Genomic DNA, 21,203 nt, shown 5'->3' on the forward strand with positions numbered 1-21,203 from the left:
TGCAATAGATGTCATTCAATTGGTAACATATATTTTTGTCTTCTTCTAATGCCTTAAGGGGAAAGTAATTTAAAAGTAACAAAATCTAATCAGATTACATTACTGAGTTTGGATAATCCAAAAGTTACATTACTGATTACAATTTTGGTTACAAAGTAACTGTAACAGATTACATTTATAAAGTAACCTACCCAACCCTGCATATGGGCAGTACCGAAGCAAGTGATCTAATGATTCTGTAAATTTGTAGCTAAATCTGCAGAGCTGGGATGGTTGTATCCCCCATACATATAACATTCTATTTATTGCAAGAATTTTGTATATAATTTAAATTGAAAAACAACGGTTTGTGTATCAGTTCATAAACCATGTGCCGTTGAAAATCTCCCAACTATTTTGCAACCTGTATGGTGCAGCTGTCAATTTTTTTATCCTTAAATTAAACTGGTATACTTTTTTATTTATCACAATTATCTTCAGACAATTTTGATCTTTAATTCAGGACCGACAGACAAGTTCCTTACATTCTCCCCTTTCCACTTTTGCCTCCTCCATTTTTGCATTAATGCTGCAATCAGTTGGTTGTAATTTTGCATAGAGCAGACATTTCAATATATTTTTGTTAACTGGATGTGTGACAACTCCACTAGTGCTATTTATTATATCATTTACAAAGATTATACTGTTTTATAAAAAAATTAAAATGTTGGTATTTTATCAATTAGTATATTTGAGTTTAAACATTATTATTTTCTAATACTTGTTCAGTATTTTCTGTTGGATTAAACTATAATTGCAATCAGCTTTCTATTGCTTGTTTTAAAAATTGTGATATTTTGGAAATTATTTCCTTTTCAAATAACCCGAAAATGAGAGGTTGTATTCTGAATGAAGGGAAAAAGGCCATTCTTGAACACGGGGTGAGCCATTCTTACTAATCTGCTAGAGAACCAGTTTGTATTTAACTGAATCCTTTAGTGAGAGGTCCAATGCTTTAATATTTTATCATTTCTGCCCGAGAATTCATATTCATTATATAAATAGGCCCGTTTAATTTTGTCTGGCTGCCGTTCCAAATAAAGTGGAATATTGAGAACTATTCTTTCTTTACGCCTATTCAACATTGTTCACACCCTCTTAAGCCTTATCCCCACCCCACCCAAACACATAAATGCATGTGAGTCGACATGGCATTGTACTCCAGAAAGTAGTCTGTCTACTTAAACTTTTCCCGAGCGAGCTTTGTCAGTAGCGCCAGCTAAATTCAGGGCAGCAATGTTTCTGAGAGGTCTAGCAATGCTTTTGCAGAGCCCACCTGTGGTAAATTCAATTGATTGGACATGATTTGGAGAGGCACACACCTGTCTATATTAGGTCCCACAGTTGACAGTGCATGTCATAGCACAAACCAAGCCATGAGGTCGAAGGAATTGTCCGTAGAGCTCCGAGACAGGCTTGTGTCGAGGCACAGATCTGGGGAAGGGTACCAAAAAATGTCTGCAGCATTGAAGGTCCCCAAGAACACAGTGGCCTCCATCATTCTTAAAAGGAGCAATCGTGGTAGAAAGGCCTTGGTCAGCCTTGACCAAGAACTCGATGGTCACTCTGACAGAGCTCCAGATTTCCTCTGTTTGGCCCTGTCCGGGGGTGTCCTCGGATGGGGCCACAGTGTCTCCTGACCCCTCCTGTCTCAGCCTCCAGTATTTATGCTGCAGTAGTTTATGTGTCGGGGGGCTGGGGTCAGTTTGTTATATCTGGAGTACTTCTCCTGTCCTATTCGGTGTCCTGTGTGAATCTAAGTGTGCGTTCTCTAATTCTCTCCTTCTCTCTTTCTTTCTCTCTCTCGGAGGACCTGAGCCCTAGGACCATGCCCCAGGACTACCTGACATGATGACTCCTTGCTGTCCCCAGTCCACCTGGCCATGCTGCTGTTCCAGTTTCAACTGACCTGAGCCCTAGGACCATGCCCCAGGACTACCTGACATGATGACTCCTTGCTGTCCCCAGTCCACCTGGCCATGCTGCTGCTCCAGTTTCAACTTCCACCTGACTGTGCTGCTGCTCCAGTTTCAACTGTTCTGCCTTATTATTATTCGACCATGCTGGTCATTTATGAACATTTGAACATCTTGGCCATGTTATGTTATAATCTCCACCCGGCACAGCCAGAAGAGGACTGGCCACCCCACATAGCCTGGTTCCTCTCTAGGTTTCTTCCTAGGTATTGGCCTTTCTAGGGAGTTTTTCCTAGCCACCGTGCTTCTACACCTGCATTGCTTGCTGTTTGGGGTTTTAGGCTGGGTTTCTGTACAGCACTTTGAGATATCAGCTGATGTACGAAGGGCTATATAAATACATTTGATTTGATTTGATTTGATTTGAGATGGGAGAACCTTCCAGAAGGACAACCATCTCTGCAGCACTCCACCAATCAGGCCTTTACGGTAGGGTGGCAGACGGAAGCAACTTCTCAGTAAAAGGTACATGACAGCCCGCTTGGTGTTTGCCAAAAGACACCAAAAGACTCTCAGATCATGAGAAACAAGATTCTCTGGTCTGAAAAAAACAAGATTGAACTCTTTGGCCTGAATGCCAAGCGTCACATCTGGAGGAAACCTGACACCATTCCTACGGTGATGCATGGTGGAAGCAGCATCATGCTGTGGGGATGTTTTTTAGAGGCAGGGACAGGGAGACTAGTCAGGATTGAGGCAAAGATGAATGGAGAGATACTTGATGAAAACCTGCTCCAGAGCACTCCGACTGGGGCAAAAGTTCACCTTCCAACAGGGCAACAACCCTAAGCACACAGCCAAGACAAAGCAGGAGTGGCTTTGACAAGTCTTTGAATGTCCTTGAGTTGCCCAGCCAGAGCCCAGAATTTAACCTGATCGAACATCAGACCTGAAAATAGCTCTCCCCATCCAACCTGACATGGCTTGAGAGGATCTGCAGAGAAGAATGGGAGAAACTCCCCAAATACAGGTATGCCAGGCTTGTAGCGTCATACCCAAGACGACTCGAGGCTGTAATCGCTGCCAAAGGTGCTTAAACAAAGTATTGAGTAAAGGGTCTAAATACTTATGTAAATGTAATATTTCAGGGTTTAAAAAAGGTGCACAATTTATTAAAACCTGTTTTTGCTTTGTCATTGTGTAGATTGATGTGTAGATTTAAAAAATAAATAATTTTTAGAATAAGGCTGAAACCAAACAAAATGTGGAAAAAGCCAAGGGTCTGAATACTTTCCGAAGGCACTGTATCTTTCCAGAAATTGGCAGTAGCAAAGATTCTCTCTATAGACAGAAGCCTGTGACATGACAGACCAATCAGGACTCATCATTTGACATGTCCAACTACTCTATTATCTCTGCCAGTCATGACTAACTAGGATGGACCCAGTCTTCTACCTATAATGGCTCAGTGCTTTCTTTTTGGCTAAACTGGGCGATAATTTAACATACAGGTAGCTGGCCCCGCCACAGACGGCTATATCATTCTGCTAATACAGGACTAGAAAAGCCCAGTGCACTATTTCTGTGAAAAAATTATGTACATTTTTTGGCGGAAGGGATATTCTGTAGCACCCTCAGCACCCCTAATTCCCATGGCTATGATTCAACCTGTTCAGGAGTAAAAATGTGCTTAAGAAGTCACATAATAGGTGAATAATGTGCAATAATAGTGTTTAACATGATTTTTGAATGACTACCTCATCTCTGTAGCCCACACATAAAATTATCTATAAGGTCCCTCAGTTGGGCAGTGCATTTCAAACACAGATTCAACCACAAAGACCAGGGAGGTTTTCCAATGCCTCGTAAAGAAGGGCACCTGTTGGTAGATGGCAAAACAAATATATAGAATATCCCTTTGAGCATGGTGAAGTTATTAATTACACTTTGGATGATGTATCAATACACCCAGTCACTACAAAGATACAGGCGTCCTTCCTAACTCAGTTGCCGGAGAGAAAGGAAACCGCTCAGGGATTTCACCGTGAGGCCAATGGTGACTTCAAAACAGTTAGATAATGACTGTGAAAGGAGAAACTGAGGATGAAACAAAAACAACCCAATTGACAGTACAGAACAAAAATATTCCAAAACATGCATCCTGTTTGCAACAAGGCACTATAGTAATACTGCAAAAAGTTTTTGTCCTGAATACAAAGCGAAAATCCAATTTAAACACATTACTGAGTACCACTCTCCATATTTTCAAGCATAGTGGTGGCTGCATCATTTTATGGGTATGCTTTTAATCGTTAAGAACTGGGGAGTATTTCAGGATTAAAAAAAACAACAATAAAACAACAATAATATAAAACACAAGGCCAAATATGCACTGGAGTTGTTTACCAAGAGGACAGTGAATATTCCTGAGTGGCCGAGTTACAATTTTGACGTAAATCTATTAGAACATCTATGGCAAGACTTGAAAATGGTTGTCTAGCAATGATCAATAACCAATTTGACAGAGCTTGAAGAATTTTGAAAAGAATAACGGGGAAATGTTGTGCAATCCAGGTGTGCAAAGCTCTTAGAGACTTACCCAGAAAGACTCACAGCTGTAATCGCTGCCAAAGGTACTTCTACAAAGTATTGACTCAGGGGTGTGAATACTTATATAAATGAGATATTTCTGTATTTCCTTTTCAATAAATTAGCAAACATTTCTAAAAACATTTTTTCACTTTGTCATTATTGGATATTGTGTGTCGATGGGTGAGAAAAAAATTATATTTCATCCGCTTTGAATTCAGGCTGAATTCTGGATGAATTCAGGCTGCAACAAAATGTGGAATAAGTCCAGGAATACTTTCTGAAGGCACTGTAAGCTTTTTGTAACATTTGCCATTCATTTTCCTTTGGCTTCAATAAATCAGCAATCATCTCTGTATGAGTCTACTGACTCATTGCAGATTGTGCATTAGAAACAACTCTGCTCACAACTTCTGAAAGCAGAGTGTGAATTATACCGTGACATACCGTGACATACGTGGGGGTTCTATATTTTGTTTATGTGTAACAGTGTGATTTAACGGTAAAAATGTGTACACTTTTAATGTGGCGTGAACAAAACCAGTCATGATGTTTTCATCTGATTGTCAAACAAATCACTTAAAAAAAGGCTGTGTATATTTGTCCACTGCAAAATAATTCCAGCATCCAAACAATGAACTGTGCACACAGTTATCATAATTATTTTATTTTTTCAGTTAAGAACAAATTCTTATTTTCAATGACAGCCTAGGAACAGTGGGTTAACTGCCTGTTCAGGGGCAGAACTACAGCTCGGGGATTTGAACTTGCAACCTTTCGGTTACTAGTCCAACACTCCAGCCACTAGGCTACCCTGCCGCCTCGGCAGGCTAAAACCAGGCTGTATCTACAATGTATCTTCTTAAAATCTGATTTTATACCTACACCTTAACCCTAACATTAACCACACTGCTAACCTTATGCCTAACCCTAACATTAAATTAAGAATAGAAAAGCACATTTTTGTTTTCATACATTTTTATGATATAGCCAATGACTTTGTCTTTGTGGCTATGGTAACTAATGACATGGGATAACATAAACAAACAAAAAAACATGTTAGAAGTGGTGTTCGTTTCATTTGGAATAAGCTTTTCTTTTCATATTTACAACTGTATAGTAGCAGTACACAATTGCATTTTAAACTAATAGGAGAATGGTTAAATTAGCATTATTTAGAAACCCCCCAAAGATTGACTTTTGTTGCGTTTAGTGGGGCTCATCTTTCATTCAGGGGGGTGTAGCCCCCCGCTGGCCGCCCTGTAATTCGCATCTGCCTGAAAGAGCATAGAATAAATTGTTCAGACAATGTATCTTTCGTCCTGCACCTATGAAAAATCACACCACTGGAAGTGACAAAGGCAATGACCACTGCCACCGCTCTGAATTTAGTTTGATACTTTTGTGATAACCTGCTGATCCAAGGAATCCTTTTTAAAGCATGTATGTCACAACCAAGGACCCTCAAATGTAATTGGAAAGGTGACACGATGACAACTCGCAATAGAAAATCACATTATTGAAAAAGAAAATGAATTGCCATCTCAGACATCAACAAAGGAGTGAACTCAACATTGAGTTAAAGAGTTTTGAGGCCATTGACCAGCTGTAATTACTAATTGCAATATTCAGTTTCCACCGCAATCAACATTCCGAGAGTCCATTTCCTAATCAAGACTGATTACACTGGTTAATATCCCCTCAGTGTTGAACTAATGGGGACATTAACAGGGTTCATCTGTTGTGACTGCTCCTCTGCTGTTGTCTAGGTGGTTTATTCACATCCACAGTAAATAAATGCATTGTGACAGGTATTTTTCAGTATTCATACAGCCACAGTCAATTTGAATAAACTGCTGTCATCTCCCATAAGGGCTGCTCTCATTGCGGAAATATCCTCCAACTAAACAGGTTTCCAATTCTCAAAGAAATAGTGCATGTAAATTTCCCTGTCCCATTTTCCCTACAGTATTGATTGTGACAGAGAGGCACAAGATCATATATGAGAACATATTTGTACATCAGCCCAAGAATGCAGCCATCACATAATGATGGAAAGTAAACCGTTAAGGGAGAATGTCAAATAAAGCTCATATATTGCCTTTCACGTGAATAATGAGAGAATAACAGCCGGGCATATTTACACAGTATATAGACACACAATCATATTTCTTTAGAGCCAGATTGGGAAATCATAGATGGGCCATCAACCTGAACCCAGAGTGACGTTTACAAGCTTTCAGAACAGTGAGCTGTTGGGGGGGGGATTAAAATGGCTATATTTTGTGTAAAAAATAACATTCAATTCATTATGTCAAATAGAGTGTAATGCTGTACATTTAACAGCAATTAACTGTACATAGCCATATATCTAGGTGAAAATACTGATATATGTTTCAATTTCTTCACTCAATTATAGCGGGGTCATTGCAGTTTTCTGTGGTAGCAGATGACTCTGGAGATAAAATGAGAGGGGCAGGCAGTGGATGAGGGTTTGTTGTAAGGCATCAGCAGAAAGCTGTCTGTGGCAAGGTGCACTCTAAGCTCTCGCTCCACATCCTTGACTGCGGACTTTCTAGCATTTATAATATATGAAATGTATGTTTTATTATTAATCGTGATAAGGAAACATGGCCTGACAGTGATTTACAGAAGACACAGCTGGTGTGGAAGAACTGTCTTTAGGCTGGATCTGAGCATTCATTACCTTATGTACCCCGATGTTAGTGAACAGGTTGTAACATGCACAATCTGCAGGTACTGTCAGGACACCTCATGCAGTTACAATCAATCATTAAATAATTGCAGATTTGAGATTCGTTAGGGGCCACAATAAGCTATCCACCCGTGTTTCTATGGCAACCGCTTTGCAACGCTAAAACGCAAGGGAATTCCAAAAGGTATTTCAACAGAGGACCTTACTGTTTACTCTGCATTTCAAAGGGCTTTGGAGATCTCTAAGTTGTAGAGGGAAGAAAATTAAATGGATTGAACCCTTGAACAAACATGACAGAGTACTCCACAGCAGCGGCTTTGTCTTCAATGCTCTGTGAAACCCAGCATTAAACTTTAAAGGGAGAAAAAACATATAGCATTTCTCATCGCACTGCTTTAAAAACTTCTCTGTATTGCTTTATCAATTGAGACATGATCAAATCGCATCCCTTAGTGTCTTCAATAGTGCAATTCACCATCAGAAATATACCGGGCTGAGGTCAAGGGGTGGGAAAGTGTTATAAGGTTAGTTTTCAATGAATACTGAGTCAAGGGTTGTCACGTTCGATTTTCACTCAGACCGTCTGATTTCTGCCATTGCGTCACGGTCAAATGTTTAAATAACCCCCAATATTCAATCTCGAATAAGAAGAAACATTATGCATTTGAAAAGAGAAGGGGTGCTGGCAAATTGTCCAGTTTTTGCCAGTTTAAATGGTGCCAACTCTACTTTCCAATTCCAACTTAAAATATAGCTGCAAGCAGCCATCCAACAGCGCCACCATGTGGCCAAACAGAACCATACCCTACAGGTTAGCTAGACTCACATCCCTGGGCATGTGGGCCACATTTCATCACTCTGACTCAAACAGATCAAGAGATATAAATATGTGCCCATTTTGTGGTTGCATTTGTTGAGTCTTGACAGTGTTTTGAACATGTGTATCAAGTGTGTTACAATACTAATATCCATGCCAGATATTTCTGTATTTATGTGCCAGACCACACCCATGTGAGAGTTTATTGGTCAGTATTGGGCATGTTGTTTGAGCTACTAGCCTGGAAAATAAGAGACTTTGGTCCATAGATGCCACATATACCGTTTTGTGTGGACTGGTCATTCGGTGCCAGAGGAGTAGCGTTTTAAGTATTTTTAGAACAATTCTAAATGGCGGAATATCCATCATGGTAGACCTTATGGGTCCTCCTGGCAAAATGTTTCCTTGAAAGGAGATTGACCTCTGTACCAAATTTCAGGATTCTAGGTCTGAAGTGGTGAGAGGCATGACTTTTCATCTTTTCAAGTTTTCATCTTCAATTGCTTGTTATAGTGCCCCCATGTGGCCAATTGACATGCCATTACTTGAGAGGCTGTGGCCCTTGGCCCTTTATCTTTTTTGGTTAAGTCTCAACCTTGTAAGTTTTAGAATTTCACAGGAATTTGCATGTGAAGATTCCCTTTTGGAATAATAATAAAAACACCAACAAATACAAAAGGGTTTCACCCAGCTTCGCTGCTTGAACCCCTAATAAATACAATGACACAGAAAAACTGATCTACAGTATAATAATGAGACAATCATTAACACTCATCTCATTCCAACAATCAATTGTAATATTAATGTACAATAAGATCAATATCAGACACTTTGGAATGTGAATCAAAGACCTAACTGACAACTTTTTATCCCTGGGGACAGACATGTGGGATGAGGGATCAATAGCTCTTAAATTGTAGACAGGCAAAACACACCACCTACAAAGAAAGTAATTATAGGGGGAAAAAATCATATCACAACACAACTGGACCAGACCTGACCTCTGAAAACATAGGTCATGTTAGGGTTAAAGTTAATGCAAAAAAAGGGGGGGGGGGGGGAATCACCAACACTCCAAGCGATGAAAAACCTGGTGAGAATATCACCCCCCCTCACAGCAGCAGGACAGAAAAAACAGCAGCATGCACAAAACAAAGCCACCCAATACACAGCACCTTACACCCGCCTCCCATTCATATTTAATGAAGTATAATAAGTCACAGCAACAGAGCAGAAACACGACCCTCAGTCCCACGGGTTGACTCCTCCAGATTATCTAAAAAACACTACTCCCCTTCTCATCTCTTCTACGTTTATACTGTACCAATAATCGGGTTGGTCTGGAGGTCTAGAGACAGTGCTGAACATTCACTACAGCACATAGTGAGGGCAACAGTGCAGTGAGGGCAACAGTGCAGTGAGGGCAACAGCACAACCTCCAACTCTGTTTCTTAATGAGCGCTAAGTGCAAGAACCCATTGATACCGTTAGTTATGTGTAGGGGAGAAAGGCTTAGGGACTGTAGTAATCTCAAAACCCAGAACCAAATCTCCTGTGAAGAGTCTGTCACAAGATAAATGCACAAGTTGTATCCTATGAGAAATCACAACCCAATTGAAAGACTTAATAATCCCATACAGTATAAGACAATGACAAATAGGCTTACCTTTGACCATGAGAGTACCGGAGCTGCTTGCCACTCCAAACTGGTTTCGTGCCACACATGTGTAAAGACCTGCATCTGGTTTGGTTGCATTCTGTATCCGGAGGTTTCCGTTGTCCAGAATGGAAACTCTGCAGGCAGAAAAAGTAGAAAGATTGTGTTACAGACACTAACATTGCATGACCACATTACTTTCCCACTTTCATTGCAGTCTGTGAATTTCAATTGTCAATTTAAAGGTTAACTTTTTGCATTGTTCATCATCATTAAGCATGGGCGTTCCCCAGAGAGAAAGGCAATCAGTCTAGCAGTTGCAATGTCTTCAGAAAATGGAAAACATAAATGTCTATATCATGCATTGATTGGAATTAACATAATTTAATTACATAACTTAATTGAGATTAAATGTAATATTTGATTATATACTGTATTTGATCATATAAACTTCCTCTCTACTTTTGTCTTTGTATGTATACGTGCCACTCAAAGAAATTGAATATGACACTTAAAATGTAACTATTGTGACGGGGAGTTTAGAAACATTTCTAATAGTGCTGTGTTCTTTTATATGTGATAAAATGTGACAAGGTGGTCAAATGGCTAATTCATGACTTCATATGACCACAAGAAATCCGGGAACAAGACAACAGTCACTTCATCTCTGCATGGCCTTTACACAATGGCCACTGGTACTACAAAAGGTCAATGATCCTTAACCAAACTCGACATGTTCCTAAATAACAAGCAACAAATTGAAATAGTTGACCTTAAAAGCAGGGCAGTGTGGGAAAATGGAAAGACCAATTCATTAAACCGTGGTGAATTCTAATTATCTGAAACTCCGTGCAAACTGTAAATATGAAGAAAAAAAGCCCCCGGCCCTATTGTAAAGCAGACAAGAAAAATAGAGCTCTGTCTTTGCACTGCACTTTCCCCAGTGATCTGCTGTGTAATGTAAGGGACAGTGTAAAGAAAACTGTCATCTACAGCTCTGTGTGTTAGCAGGTCATTTATTGCAACTCTGGACATTTCTCGGTTAGTGAAGCCACTTATCTAAGATGTTCTGATTGGATGAGGTGAAATATGCTTTTAATTTCTGTTGATAAAAACAGAGATGGTAAACACTACACTCAAATGAAGGTTGCACCAGTTGAACGTAAAAAGATTAGGGCAAGAACATGAAAAAAACCCTGTTTTGAAATGACATATACTTATCTTAATGACTGAATGTGTTTGTGATGTACTCTGGCGACCTTACCTGACAAAACACTTTAAATGACCAATTTCCTGTCAATTTACTACAATCAAGTGAGAGAATCACTATCTGGTCTTTATCGGACTATTGGATAGGAGGAGAAAGAAACAGACGAGAGTTAAACAAGTCCTGCAGCGGTCACAGAACTACCATACTGCACATGGTATTAGATGCACCTCATTGTTCAGCTGAAAGAACTGAACAATGAAGTTGCAAAAAAATTGAACTTATTTGCTGGTGTTGGTAGATGTCCTGATCTTTGGATAGTTGTGTCAAGAAAAATAAATATTATAGAAATGCACATTGACATTGGTATAGTTCTGGGAAACAAGGAGCATTTTTGTAAATCCAGCCAGGGCTCTATTTTCAGCTGGTGTTAAGGTGGTGCCCAGACATTCCTGTTTTTTAAACATTATTTTTGTCCATGCAGCTTCTGTGAAAAGTTAGGACTCATTAGGCCTATGTGCGATGCCCATTGAATGAGGTGGCAGGTAGCATAGTGGTTAGAGCGTTGAGCCAGTATCTGAAAGGTTGGTGGATCGAATCTCTGAGCTGACAAGGTAAAAATCTGTTGTTCTTCCCCTGAACAAGGCAGTTAACCCACTGTTCCTAGACTGTCATTGTAAATAAGAATTTGTTCTTAACTTCTTTGGGACTGGGAGTAAACTGCCTGCTACTCAGGCCTAAAAGCAGAATATGCATATAATTAGTAGATTTGGATAGAAAACACTCAGAAGTTTCTAAAACTGTTTGAATGATGTCTGTGAGTATAACAGAACTCATATGGCAAAAACCTGAGAAAAAGATCCAACCAGGAAGGGGGAAATCTGAGGTTTTTCAAGTCATTGCCTATCAAATATACAGTGTCTATGGGGTCAAATTGCACTTCCTAAGGCTTCCACTAGATGTCAACAGTCTTTAGAACCTTGTTTGAGGCTTCTACTATGAAGGGGGAGAGAAAGAGAGCTGTTTCAACCAGATGTCTGGCATGAGCTGATCACGCGTGTGCACGTAAGAGTGACCTGCGTTCCATTGCATTTCTAAAGACAAAGGAATTCTCCGGTTGGAACATTATTGAAGATTTATGTTAAAAACATCCTAAAGATTGATTCTATACATCGTTTGACATGTTTCTATGAACTGTAACAGAACTTTTTGACTAATCGTCTGGACCTAGTGCTCACGCCTCATGAGTTTGGATTACTGGGCTAAACACACAATTAGGTATTTGGACATAAATGATGGACTTGATCGAACAAAACATATTTTTGGGTGGAACTGGAATTCCTGGGAGTGCATTCTGATGAAGATCATCAAAGGTAAGTGAATATTTATAATGCTATTTCTGACTTCTGTTCACTCCACAGCATGGCGGGTATCTGTATGGCTTGTTTTTGTGTTGGAGCGCTGTACTCCGTAAAGTTTAAAAAATAAATCTGACACAGCGGTTGCATTAAGGAGAAGTGGATCTAAAATTCCATGTATCTTTTAGCAATGTTTATTATGAGTATTTCTGTAAATTGATGTGGCTCTCTGCAAAATCACCAGATGTTTTGGAACTACTGAACATAACGCGCCGATGTAAACTGAGATTTCTGGATATAAATATGAACTTTATCGAACCAATCATACATGTATTGTGTAACATGAAGTCCAATGAGTGTCATCTGATGAAGATCCTCAAAGGTTAGTGATTCATTTTATCTCTATTTCTGCTTTTTGTGACTCCTCTCTTTGGCTGGAAAATTGGCTGTGCTGACCTAACATCGTTTGGTGTGCTTTCGTCGTAAAGCCTTTTTCAAATCCGACACTGTGGCTGGTTTATCTTTAAAATTGTGTGAAATACTTGTTTGAGGAATTTTGATTATGGAATTTCTGTTGTTTTGAATTTGGCGCCCTGCAATTTCACTGGCTGTTGGAGAGGTGGGACGCCTATCGTATCCCAGAGAGGTTAACCTCTTGAAGCTAGGGGGCACTATTTTTATGTTTGGAAAAATTACGTTCCCAAAGTAAACTGACTATTTCTCAGGACCAGATGCTAGAATATGCATATAATTGACAGATTAGGATAGAAAACACTCTAAAGTTTCCAAAACTGTCAAAATATTGTCTGCGAGTATAACAGAACTGATATTGCAGGCGAAACCTGAGAAAAATCAAACCAGGAAGTGGCTTCTATTTTGAAAGCTCCATGTTCCATAGCCTGCCTTCGCTCCATTTAAAGGGATATCAACCAGATTTATTTTCCTATCGCTTCCTCAAGGTGTCAACAGTTTTTAGACATAGTTTCAGGCTTTTACTTTGAAAAATGAGCGAGAAAGATAACATTGCGTCAGGTGTTTGCATGAGTTTTGCTCACGCAACAGAGTTTGGGCAGCCGTTGCCTCTCCCTCTCCTACTGATAAAGACAGTTGCGGTTGATATATTATCGATTATATATTTTAAAAACAACCTGAGGATTGATTATAAAAAACGTTTGACATGTTTCTGTGGACATTACGGATATTATTTGGAATTTGTCTGCGTTGTCGTGACCGCTCTTTCCTGTGCATTTCTGAACATAACGCGCCAAACAAATGGAGGTATTTTGGATATAAAAATAATCTTTATGGAACAAAAGGAACATTTATTGTGTAACTGTGAGTCTCGTGAGTGAAAACATCAGAGGATTATCAAAGGTAAACGATTCCTTTGATTGATTTTCAGATTTTCTGACCAAGCTACTTGATGCTAAGTGTACATAATGTTTTGTCGAGCGATCGATAAACTTACACAAACACTTGGATGGCTTTGGCTGTAAAGCATATTTTCAGAATCTGAGACGATAGGATTAACAAAAGGCTAAACTGTGTTTTGCAATATTGCACTTGTGATTTCATGAATGTAAATATTTTTATAAATATTATTTGAATGTGGCGCTATGCAATTCAGCGGTTGTATGCACTTTGCATTATGCTCATGGAATGAGAGATGTGATTTATGATGTCATGCTTCTGACTGTATCCTATTTAGAAATAGTGTTGTTGGTTTAAAAAACAGTTAGATTGTTTTTCGTTTAATTTGATTTAAAAAATAAACTCATAAGGAAGATTCATGGGTTAATGGTGAAAATGAACATGGCTCGAATGCAATTCAATTTTGTCTGATCGTTCTGGAGAAGTCCGAATATGATCTGTAAGATGTTTCCATTATGTTTATAAAACATTACATTTGCGAGCAGTATAACGGTGAGCGGATATTCCCCCTTTGTCTTTATATTGGATCTTTGACTTTCTGAGGTCATTAAAGATCCCATGGCACTTATCGTAAGAGTAGGGGTGTTAACCCTGGTGTCCTGGCTAAATTCCCAATCTGGCCTTCAAACCATCACAGTCACCTAATAATCCCCAGTTTACAATTGGCTCATTCATCCCCCTCCTCTCCCCTGTAACTATTCCCCAGGTCGTTGCTGCAAATGAGAACAGGTTCTCAGTCAACTTACCTGGTAAAATAACGGATAAATAAAATACATTTTTCCAGCTCCTGTGAAAGGTTTGCATGTGCGTAAAACTCTCCATAGTCTAAATGGCCTAGTCTGTATTATATGTCCACGAGGAGCAATTATTGTGCCTGTAACTGTATTTAGCCATAGCCTATTAAAAGCAAGTTGTTGTTTAGTTTTTGTTACAATTTGATTAGAATTATACACTGTCTTTTTAGGCCTTATCAATAGCCTAGTGAATTTAATCTTGCTTATTGACTACGTTTGACATGTCTATGTCCAGACTGCAATTTACAGTATGTCTAGCCACTATATCAGAGCGAAAGCTGTAGTTTACGTTTAACAGCTTATTTCCATATTGAAGCAATGCAATTAGAACAATGTGGATTGCAAACATGTTCATTTAGCAAATATGGGGCAGGCTATCTAACGAAATAGGCTATAATGGACTAACATTTAAATTGGAGTTGATGACTATGCAACACATAAAAGACCATAAATACACAACTTGAAGTAACCACATATTTAGCCATGGAGCACGTTCTGATTGGCCAGTGAGAGGCCAAGCCTTGACACTCCCACAACTTGTTAATTCATCAAAACCCAGCCCTTTCACGCCACCGCCAGCTACTAAGCCCTTAATTCTGGTTGTGAAAATAGCTCAAATATTTCTGACACACCCCTGAAACTATAGCGCTATCGCTAAGATTTACCATTGCGTTAGGTTTGTTAAAGTATAACACCCAGACTGTGAACAAATAGGGCAACAACACATTGTTTTAACTAGATCAAGCTCTGACCTGATTTAAGACTACCTCTCCGAGCACATGCCTCATATAACTCAATACCTGCATTTGTGTGCTTGACTCTGTATATTTCCACAATTCCCTTATACCCTGGGACAAAAGGACAATCATGTGACTGGTGCATCCTCTGAGAAAAGCTCTACAGAAAGAATACAAATGGGGAGAGTGAACAAACATAATGCATCCTACTATGCCTTTCTTGCTGTAATTACAGAACTGGGAAAGGCTTTATTAGTAGACTTAGACGTTAGCTTTGAAGCTGGTGTTAGAGGAGCTGAGGTAAACTACAAGTCAACTAAGTGAAGTAAATGTCTTCCAGTTCTACTCCTCCTCTCCCTACTTAAGAAACCTTTGGACAACATGTCTGTCTGATCTTCCCACTGTCTCAGGAGAGCTTCCTTTCCTGCTGCTGTGGAGGACGTATCAATAATTCACAGGTGAGATGAACACAAGTGCCACTCTTTTCATCTCAGCCTCACACAAAGTTAACGGCTGCCGCTGTAAACCCCTCCGAAGAGGAGACGTTTATTTCTAACAAGAGGCGAAAAGCCCAAACACACTACTCATGTAATCATAAAAAATACAAACAATTTTTTTTTATTGGAGAAGATCAAGTAACAGGCAAAGAGACTGGACAGTGTTAATCTTTTATGTCCTCCAAGATGAAAGGGATTAAAAAAGAACATTAGTCTCAGAGAATCCATTGCTCGTACTGTGAAGTGCATATTGGAAACTGTAATTATGGTCCAAAGTAAAAACCTTTCCTCTCAGTATATTTTCTGACATTCTTTTTGAAACATCACCATTATATATAAGACTATATTACAGTACATGAGACCCAAGCATTCAGTTTACAGTACATGCAAAACAAGCTGTCAGTTTTGGTTGTCTTTACTACCTCATAATTGAAGGACACTACATTGGCCTTTGATTTACACAAACAACACAGTGATGTGGACAATTTTATTGTAATGTAGAGTTAATTAAATGGCACAGATGTATTGTGAAAGGAAGTGCTAGAATGTGAGAGTGTGTTGGATGAGTTCATGACAAAACCAGGGACCAGAAATGATTTGAAATGATAGTGGCAGCACTACACTGAAATGTCGAGAGTACTGCATTTCATGTTGGATTTGATGCATGCAAACAGCTATAATTGCTGACGCTATCTATACTGAACAGAAATATATATGTAACATGTAAAGTGTTGGTCCCATGTTTCATGAACTGAAATAAAAGATCCCAGAAATGTTCCATTCACACAAAAAGCATATTTCTATCAAATTTTGTGCACAAATTTGTCCCTGTTAGTGAGCATTTCTCCCCTGACAGGGGCGGTATATCAAGAAACTGATTAAACAGCATGATCATTACGCAAGTGCATCTTGTGCTGTGGACAATAAAAGGCCACGATAAAATGTGTAGTTTTGCCACAGAGTTCTCAATTTTTGAAGGAGTGTGCAATTCATATGCTGACTGCAAGCATGTTCACCAGAGCTGTGGTGTTCATTTCTCTACCATTAACTGCCTCCAATGTTGTTTTAGAAAATTTAGCAGTAGGTCCAACCGACCTCATAACCGCAGTCCACGTGTAAGTAACCACGCCAGCCCAGGAACTCCACATCCGGCTTCTGCACCTGCGGGATCATCTGAGGCCAGCCACCCGGACAGCTGATCAAACTGTGGGTTTGCAAAACCGAATAATTTCTGCACAAACTGTCAGAAACCGTCTCAGGGAAGTTAATCTGCGTGCTTGTCATTCTCACCAGGGTCTTGACCTGACTGCAGTTTGGCGTCATAACTTACTTCACTGGGCAAATGCTCACTTTCGACGGCCACTGGGACGCTGGAGAAGTTTGCTCTTCACGGATGAATCCCGGTTTCAACTGTACCGGGCAGATGGCGTCATATGGGCAAGCGGTTTGCTGATGTTCTGAACAGAGTGCTCCATGGGTGGGGTGGGGTTATGGTATGGTCTGGCATAAGCTACGGACAATGAAAACAATTGCAATGTATCTATGGCAATTTAAATGCACAGGGATACAGTGACGAGATCCTGATGCCCATTGTTGTGCCATTCATCCGCCACCATCACCTCAAGTTTCAGCATGATAATTCACGCAAGGATCTGTCGCAAGGATCTGTACACAATTCCTGGAATCTGAAAATATCCCAGTTCTTCCATGGCCTGCATACTCACCAGACATGTCACCCATTGAGTATGTTTGGGATGCTCTGGATCGACTTGTACGACAGAGTGTTCCAGTTCCCGCCAATATCTATCAACTTCGCACAGCCATTGAAGAGGAGCGGGACAACATACCACAGGCCATGCTCAATGGCCTGATCAACTCTATGCAAAGGAGATGTGTCGCGCTGCATGACGCAAATGGTGGTCACACCGAATACTGACTGTTCAGTGTATATTGGCATAACATAGATCAAACTATTTACACCAATATCCTAGTACGTGCATATGTGAAGGTAGCATTGGTAGACACCACCATACACAAATACACCCTCTCATCTCAGAGCCCGGTTGGACAGGTGAATGCAGGGTCTTTGTGTGCTCTTCATTAGCCCGGTAAATAAAACAGGACTGTGAAAATAGGGGTTAAGATTCTATCAGTAGAATTACTCAGCCACGAGGCCGTGTGAAAAAAGGCCATCTTACGCTTTCGGTGATTTTACAAAATAATTAACCTTGGCTGAGGTGCGTTACACTCAGTGCATATTGCATCTCTGCACTCGTCTAACACTCATTTCGCCCCATCTGGTTAAGTCCAAACACCACTGGAGCCATGCAATCTCCAAATGCATGCAGCATTCATCCAGCACATGAACAAGTATGTCAGGGTTTCACTCTGTGTGCTACTGTACTGTAGCTGTGTGTGCCCTTTTGTATTAACTTTACACATAAGGATAGGTATGCATTAAAGTATGTTGCTTGTCCTGGTCGACACTGACCTACCTGCAGGTGGTGTTTGTAATCATGATTGTATCAAAGCGTCGGTGGTAGTAACACTGCTCCAGGGTTGAATAGGAAAAGCTCAGATCAGGTGTCTACAGGGGGAAGGCTATGTCACCCTATCCTCCGAACAGGACAAGAGGTTGGACCCAACTTTTGATCTACACTCCTGACTGCTTTAAAGTCCTGAAGTGTAGGGTGTGAAATTCTGACATCACAAGATAAACGGAAAGTCTGTCTCTCCCCAGATTCCCCACAGAGCTCCGTGTTTGAGAGGAACGGCCTTGTCAGACACGTAAATCAAGTCAAACTGCACAGATTTGACCCAGCAAAACCAAAGTCGGAGTATATGACGCAGAATGCAGTGTGTGGTTCAACTCAATGGGAAAAGTACAGAGAAGTCTATTTTCACAGTACCATCGAGATAAATCCAGAGTGCATACCACTGTTTTTAAAGTTGTCAGCCCCAAGGTTAACAGGCAATTACAGTCTACGATAATATGTGTGGCAATGAGGTGTTTTTTTTCACTTAGACAACAAACCGATTGCCTGACATTGGTAAAATAGGGACACCTGAGCATTTACCTCTGACAATTCTCCAATAGCACTGTAATTGATATTGATTTTTGCCCTACGTAGGCTTGTGCCAATACCTCTTAGCTTGTCACATGCACTGTTAGTTCTACCAAATTATTCAGGAATTGATGTCGTTATGATAGAAAATGATTTACAGTTATTGGCTGTAAAATGAGGTGCAACAACATACAAATGGCACCTCATCTAACGGTCGGGCTGACACCCCCACAACAGGAGAGAACTCAAATGTCACTCAAACTGCATATTTATGATGACACTGCCATAAGCATTGAATATATCAGAGTTTAGTGTGACTAGAGTGTCTAGACTGTAGTGTGTGACAAATCTACCTAAATGTAACGTTCGTCGTCTTCCTCTGATGAGGAGTAAGAGAGGTCGGACCAATTTGCAGCGTGGTAAGTGTCCATTTTAATAAGACAAACTGAACACTACACAAATAAAAAATAACAAAGTGAAACAAACGAAACGGTCCCTTGTGGTAACTAACACGGAAAATAATCACCCACAACTCAAAAGTGAAACCAGGCTACCTAAATATGGTTCTCTATAAAAAAAAAACAGCTGCCTCTGATTGAGAACCATACCAGGCCAAACACAGAAATCCCAAAACATAGAAAAAGGAACATAGACAACCCACCCAACTCACGCCCTGACCATACTAAAACAAAGACATAATAAAAGAACTAAGGTCAGAACGTGACACTAAAGGTGAATGGATACAGGTACAGTAAGTGTTGTATGACTCAGTGCTGCCAATTTATGCATTGGGCGAGAGACACACATTTGACCCTCTTCACACACTCACACGTCCTCTCTTATTTCTCTCGCATGGAAAAAAGTGCTGGTTTTTATTTCCTGATTAACACAGCGCTTGAACTTTTCAACTGTGCCTCCAAATCATTTTCAAATCGGGAGCATATACCCTGCAATTCTACATCACGAGCATTGTGACTGTGGCAGCTTCACCCGGGAGATCCATCATTTTCCTACCACCGCTCTGTGAACCACGGCAGATTGAAGCTTGTGATTGGGTTAGTACCAAGGCGATTGGATGTGTGTTTGTAAAGAAATGGCCCTCACGATTAGAGTGGAGCAGCCACGGCAGACTGGACAGGCAGTCCAGTTCTCATCTGATCAAAGTTTGTGAGCTAAATTGTCAAAAGAGCAGCAGTGCAACTTGTCAACAGAATGCTTCTTTTTGACAGCATGTGATAATATCACCTAGCCTACTAACTTGATAATCCACCACTTGCATGAGCTCAGATCCATAGCCTACATTATTCACCTTGTTTGGTCATTGGCAATTTAGCACTTACGTTCATTCGGCTGTAACAACAAAAAGGCAACATTCAGAGGGAATTTAGCCTGAATTTCTATCTGTATTATTAACATTATTTGCCCAAACAAATTGTGAACCGAATGAATCTGATTCTAGTGGGGGGACAACAATACATTGAAAGATCATTTGGGTTGGGTGTAGGGGCAGATTAGATTTAGGTCTTTCACAAGACATTAGAAAAATTCCCATACCCTACAAAGGGCTCAAATATATACTAATTAGTGTGCTTATCTCAGAACAAACACTACTGTTATCCCCCATACTTTTTATTATTTCACTTCTTACCAATTTCTCTTGAAATCTGATACGCCAACTTGTTATTATTCATTAGATCTTTCTTGAATGTAAGGTAATGTGTAGAAATCAAATGTCACATGACCATATTCAAACCCCCAGTATTAGGGAAACATAGATCAAGGGTGGCCAACCCCCTTTGGAGAGCTACCTCTAGGCAAGATTTTCTACGGTCCTATTTTAAACGGAGGGTTCACCCAAATTAATTACATATTAACATGTTTGTTTGTTATGGACAAGGAGAGGCTGCAATCCATCCTATGGCTGGCTACTGCCACCAACCATTAATATTAGCATTTCAGAACCAAACATCAATGTTCCCCAGCTAGCATACTCTAAATTCCATCTCCAAATAATCTCAAATTAACTTCAAACCAAGTTGTTGAGTTTTCAGTGTTTATTCAATTTTAAAATGATCCCGAATACACCTGACCAATGGTTTTTATTTCACCCTGGTCATGGGACTAAGCCACGTGAAAACATGTATAATGGCAGGAAATTAGCTTTAAAACAGCTCTTTTTTTCCTGGGGAGGGGATACCCACACCCCTCCAGCTGGAGCTGATAGGAGATCATTCACGATAGCTTGGTGTGAGATCTCCTATCTTCAAAAGTTGGAAGCCATGATGACTAAATGTACTTAATAACACAAAGCTTACACATTGCTTAAATAGCAGAAAGTTGGAACTGTCGACCAGTGAATGCACTAATTATCAACAACAAT

At 40.0% G+C, this 21,203-nt stretch overlaps 1 protein-coding gene across 3 annotated transcripts in view; it reads right to left on the minus strand.

Moving 5' to 3' along the window:
- Positions 1-21,203, minus strand: part of cntn4 (contactin 4) — a 175,784-nt gene that overhangs the window by 23,361 nt on the left and 131,220 nt on the right. For all 3 annotated transcript variants that reach the window (XM_020483077.2, XM_020483076.2, XM_031824877.1), the window contains exon 12: positions 9,744-9,871. In XM_020483077.2, coding sequence (XP_020338666.1) covers positions 9,744-9,871 — 128 coding nt within the window. The remainder of the gene's footprint in view (positions 1-9,743; positions 9,872-21,203) is intronic.

The sequence above is a fragment of the Oncorhynchus kisutch genome, linkage group LG5, assembly GCF_002021735.2.
Source record: "Oncorhynchus kisutch isolate 150728-3 linkage group LG5, Okis_V2, whole genome shotgun sequence".
Lineage (NCBI taxonomy): Eukaryota > Metazoa > Chordata > Actinopteri > Salmoniformes > Salmonidae > Oncorhynchus > Oncorhynchus kisutch.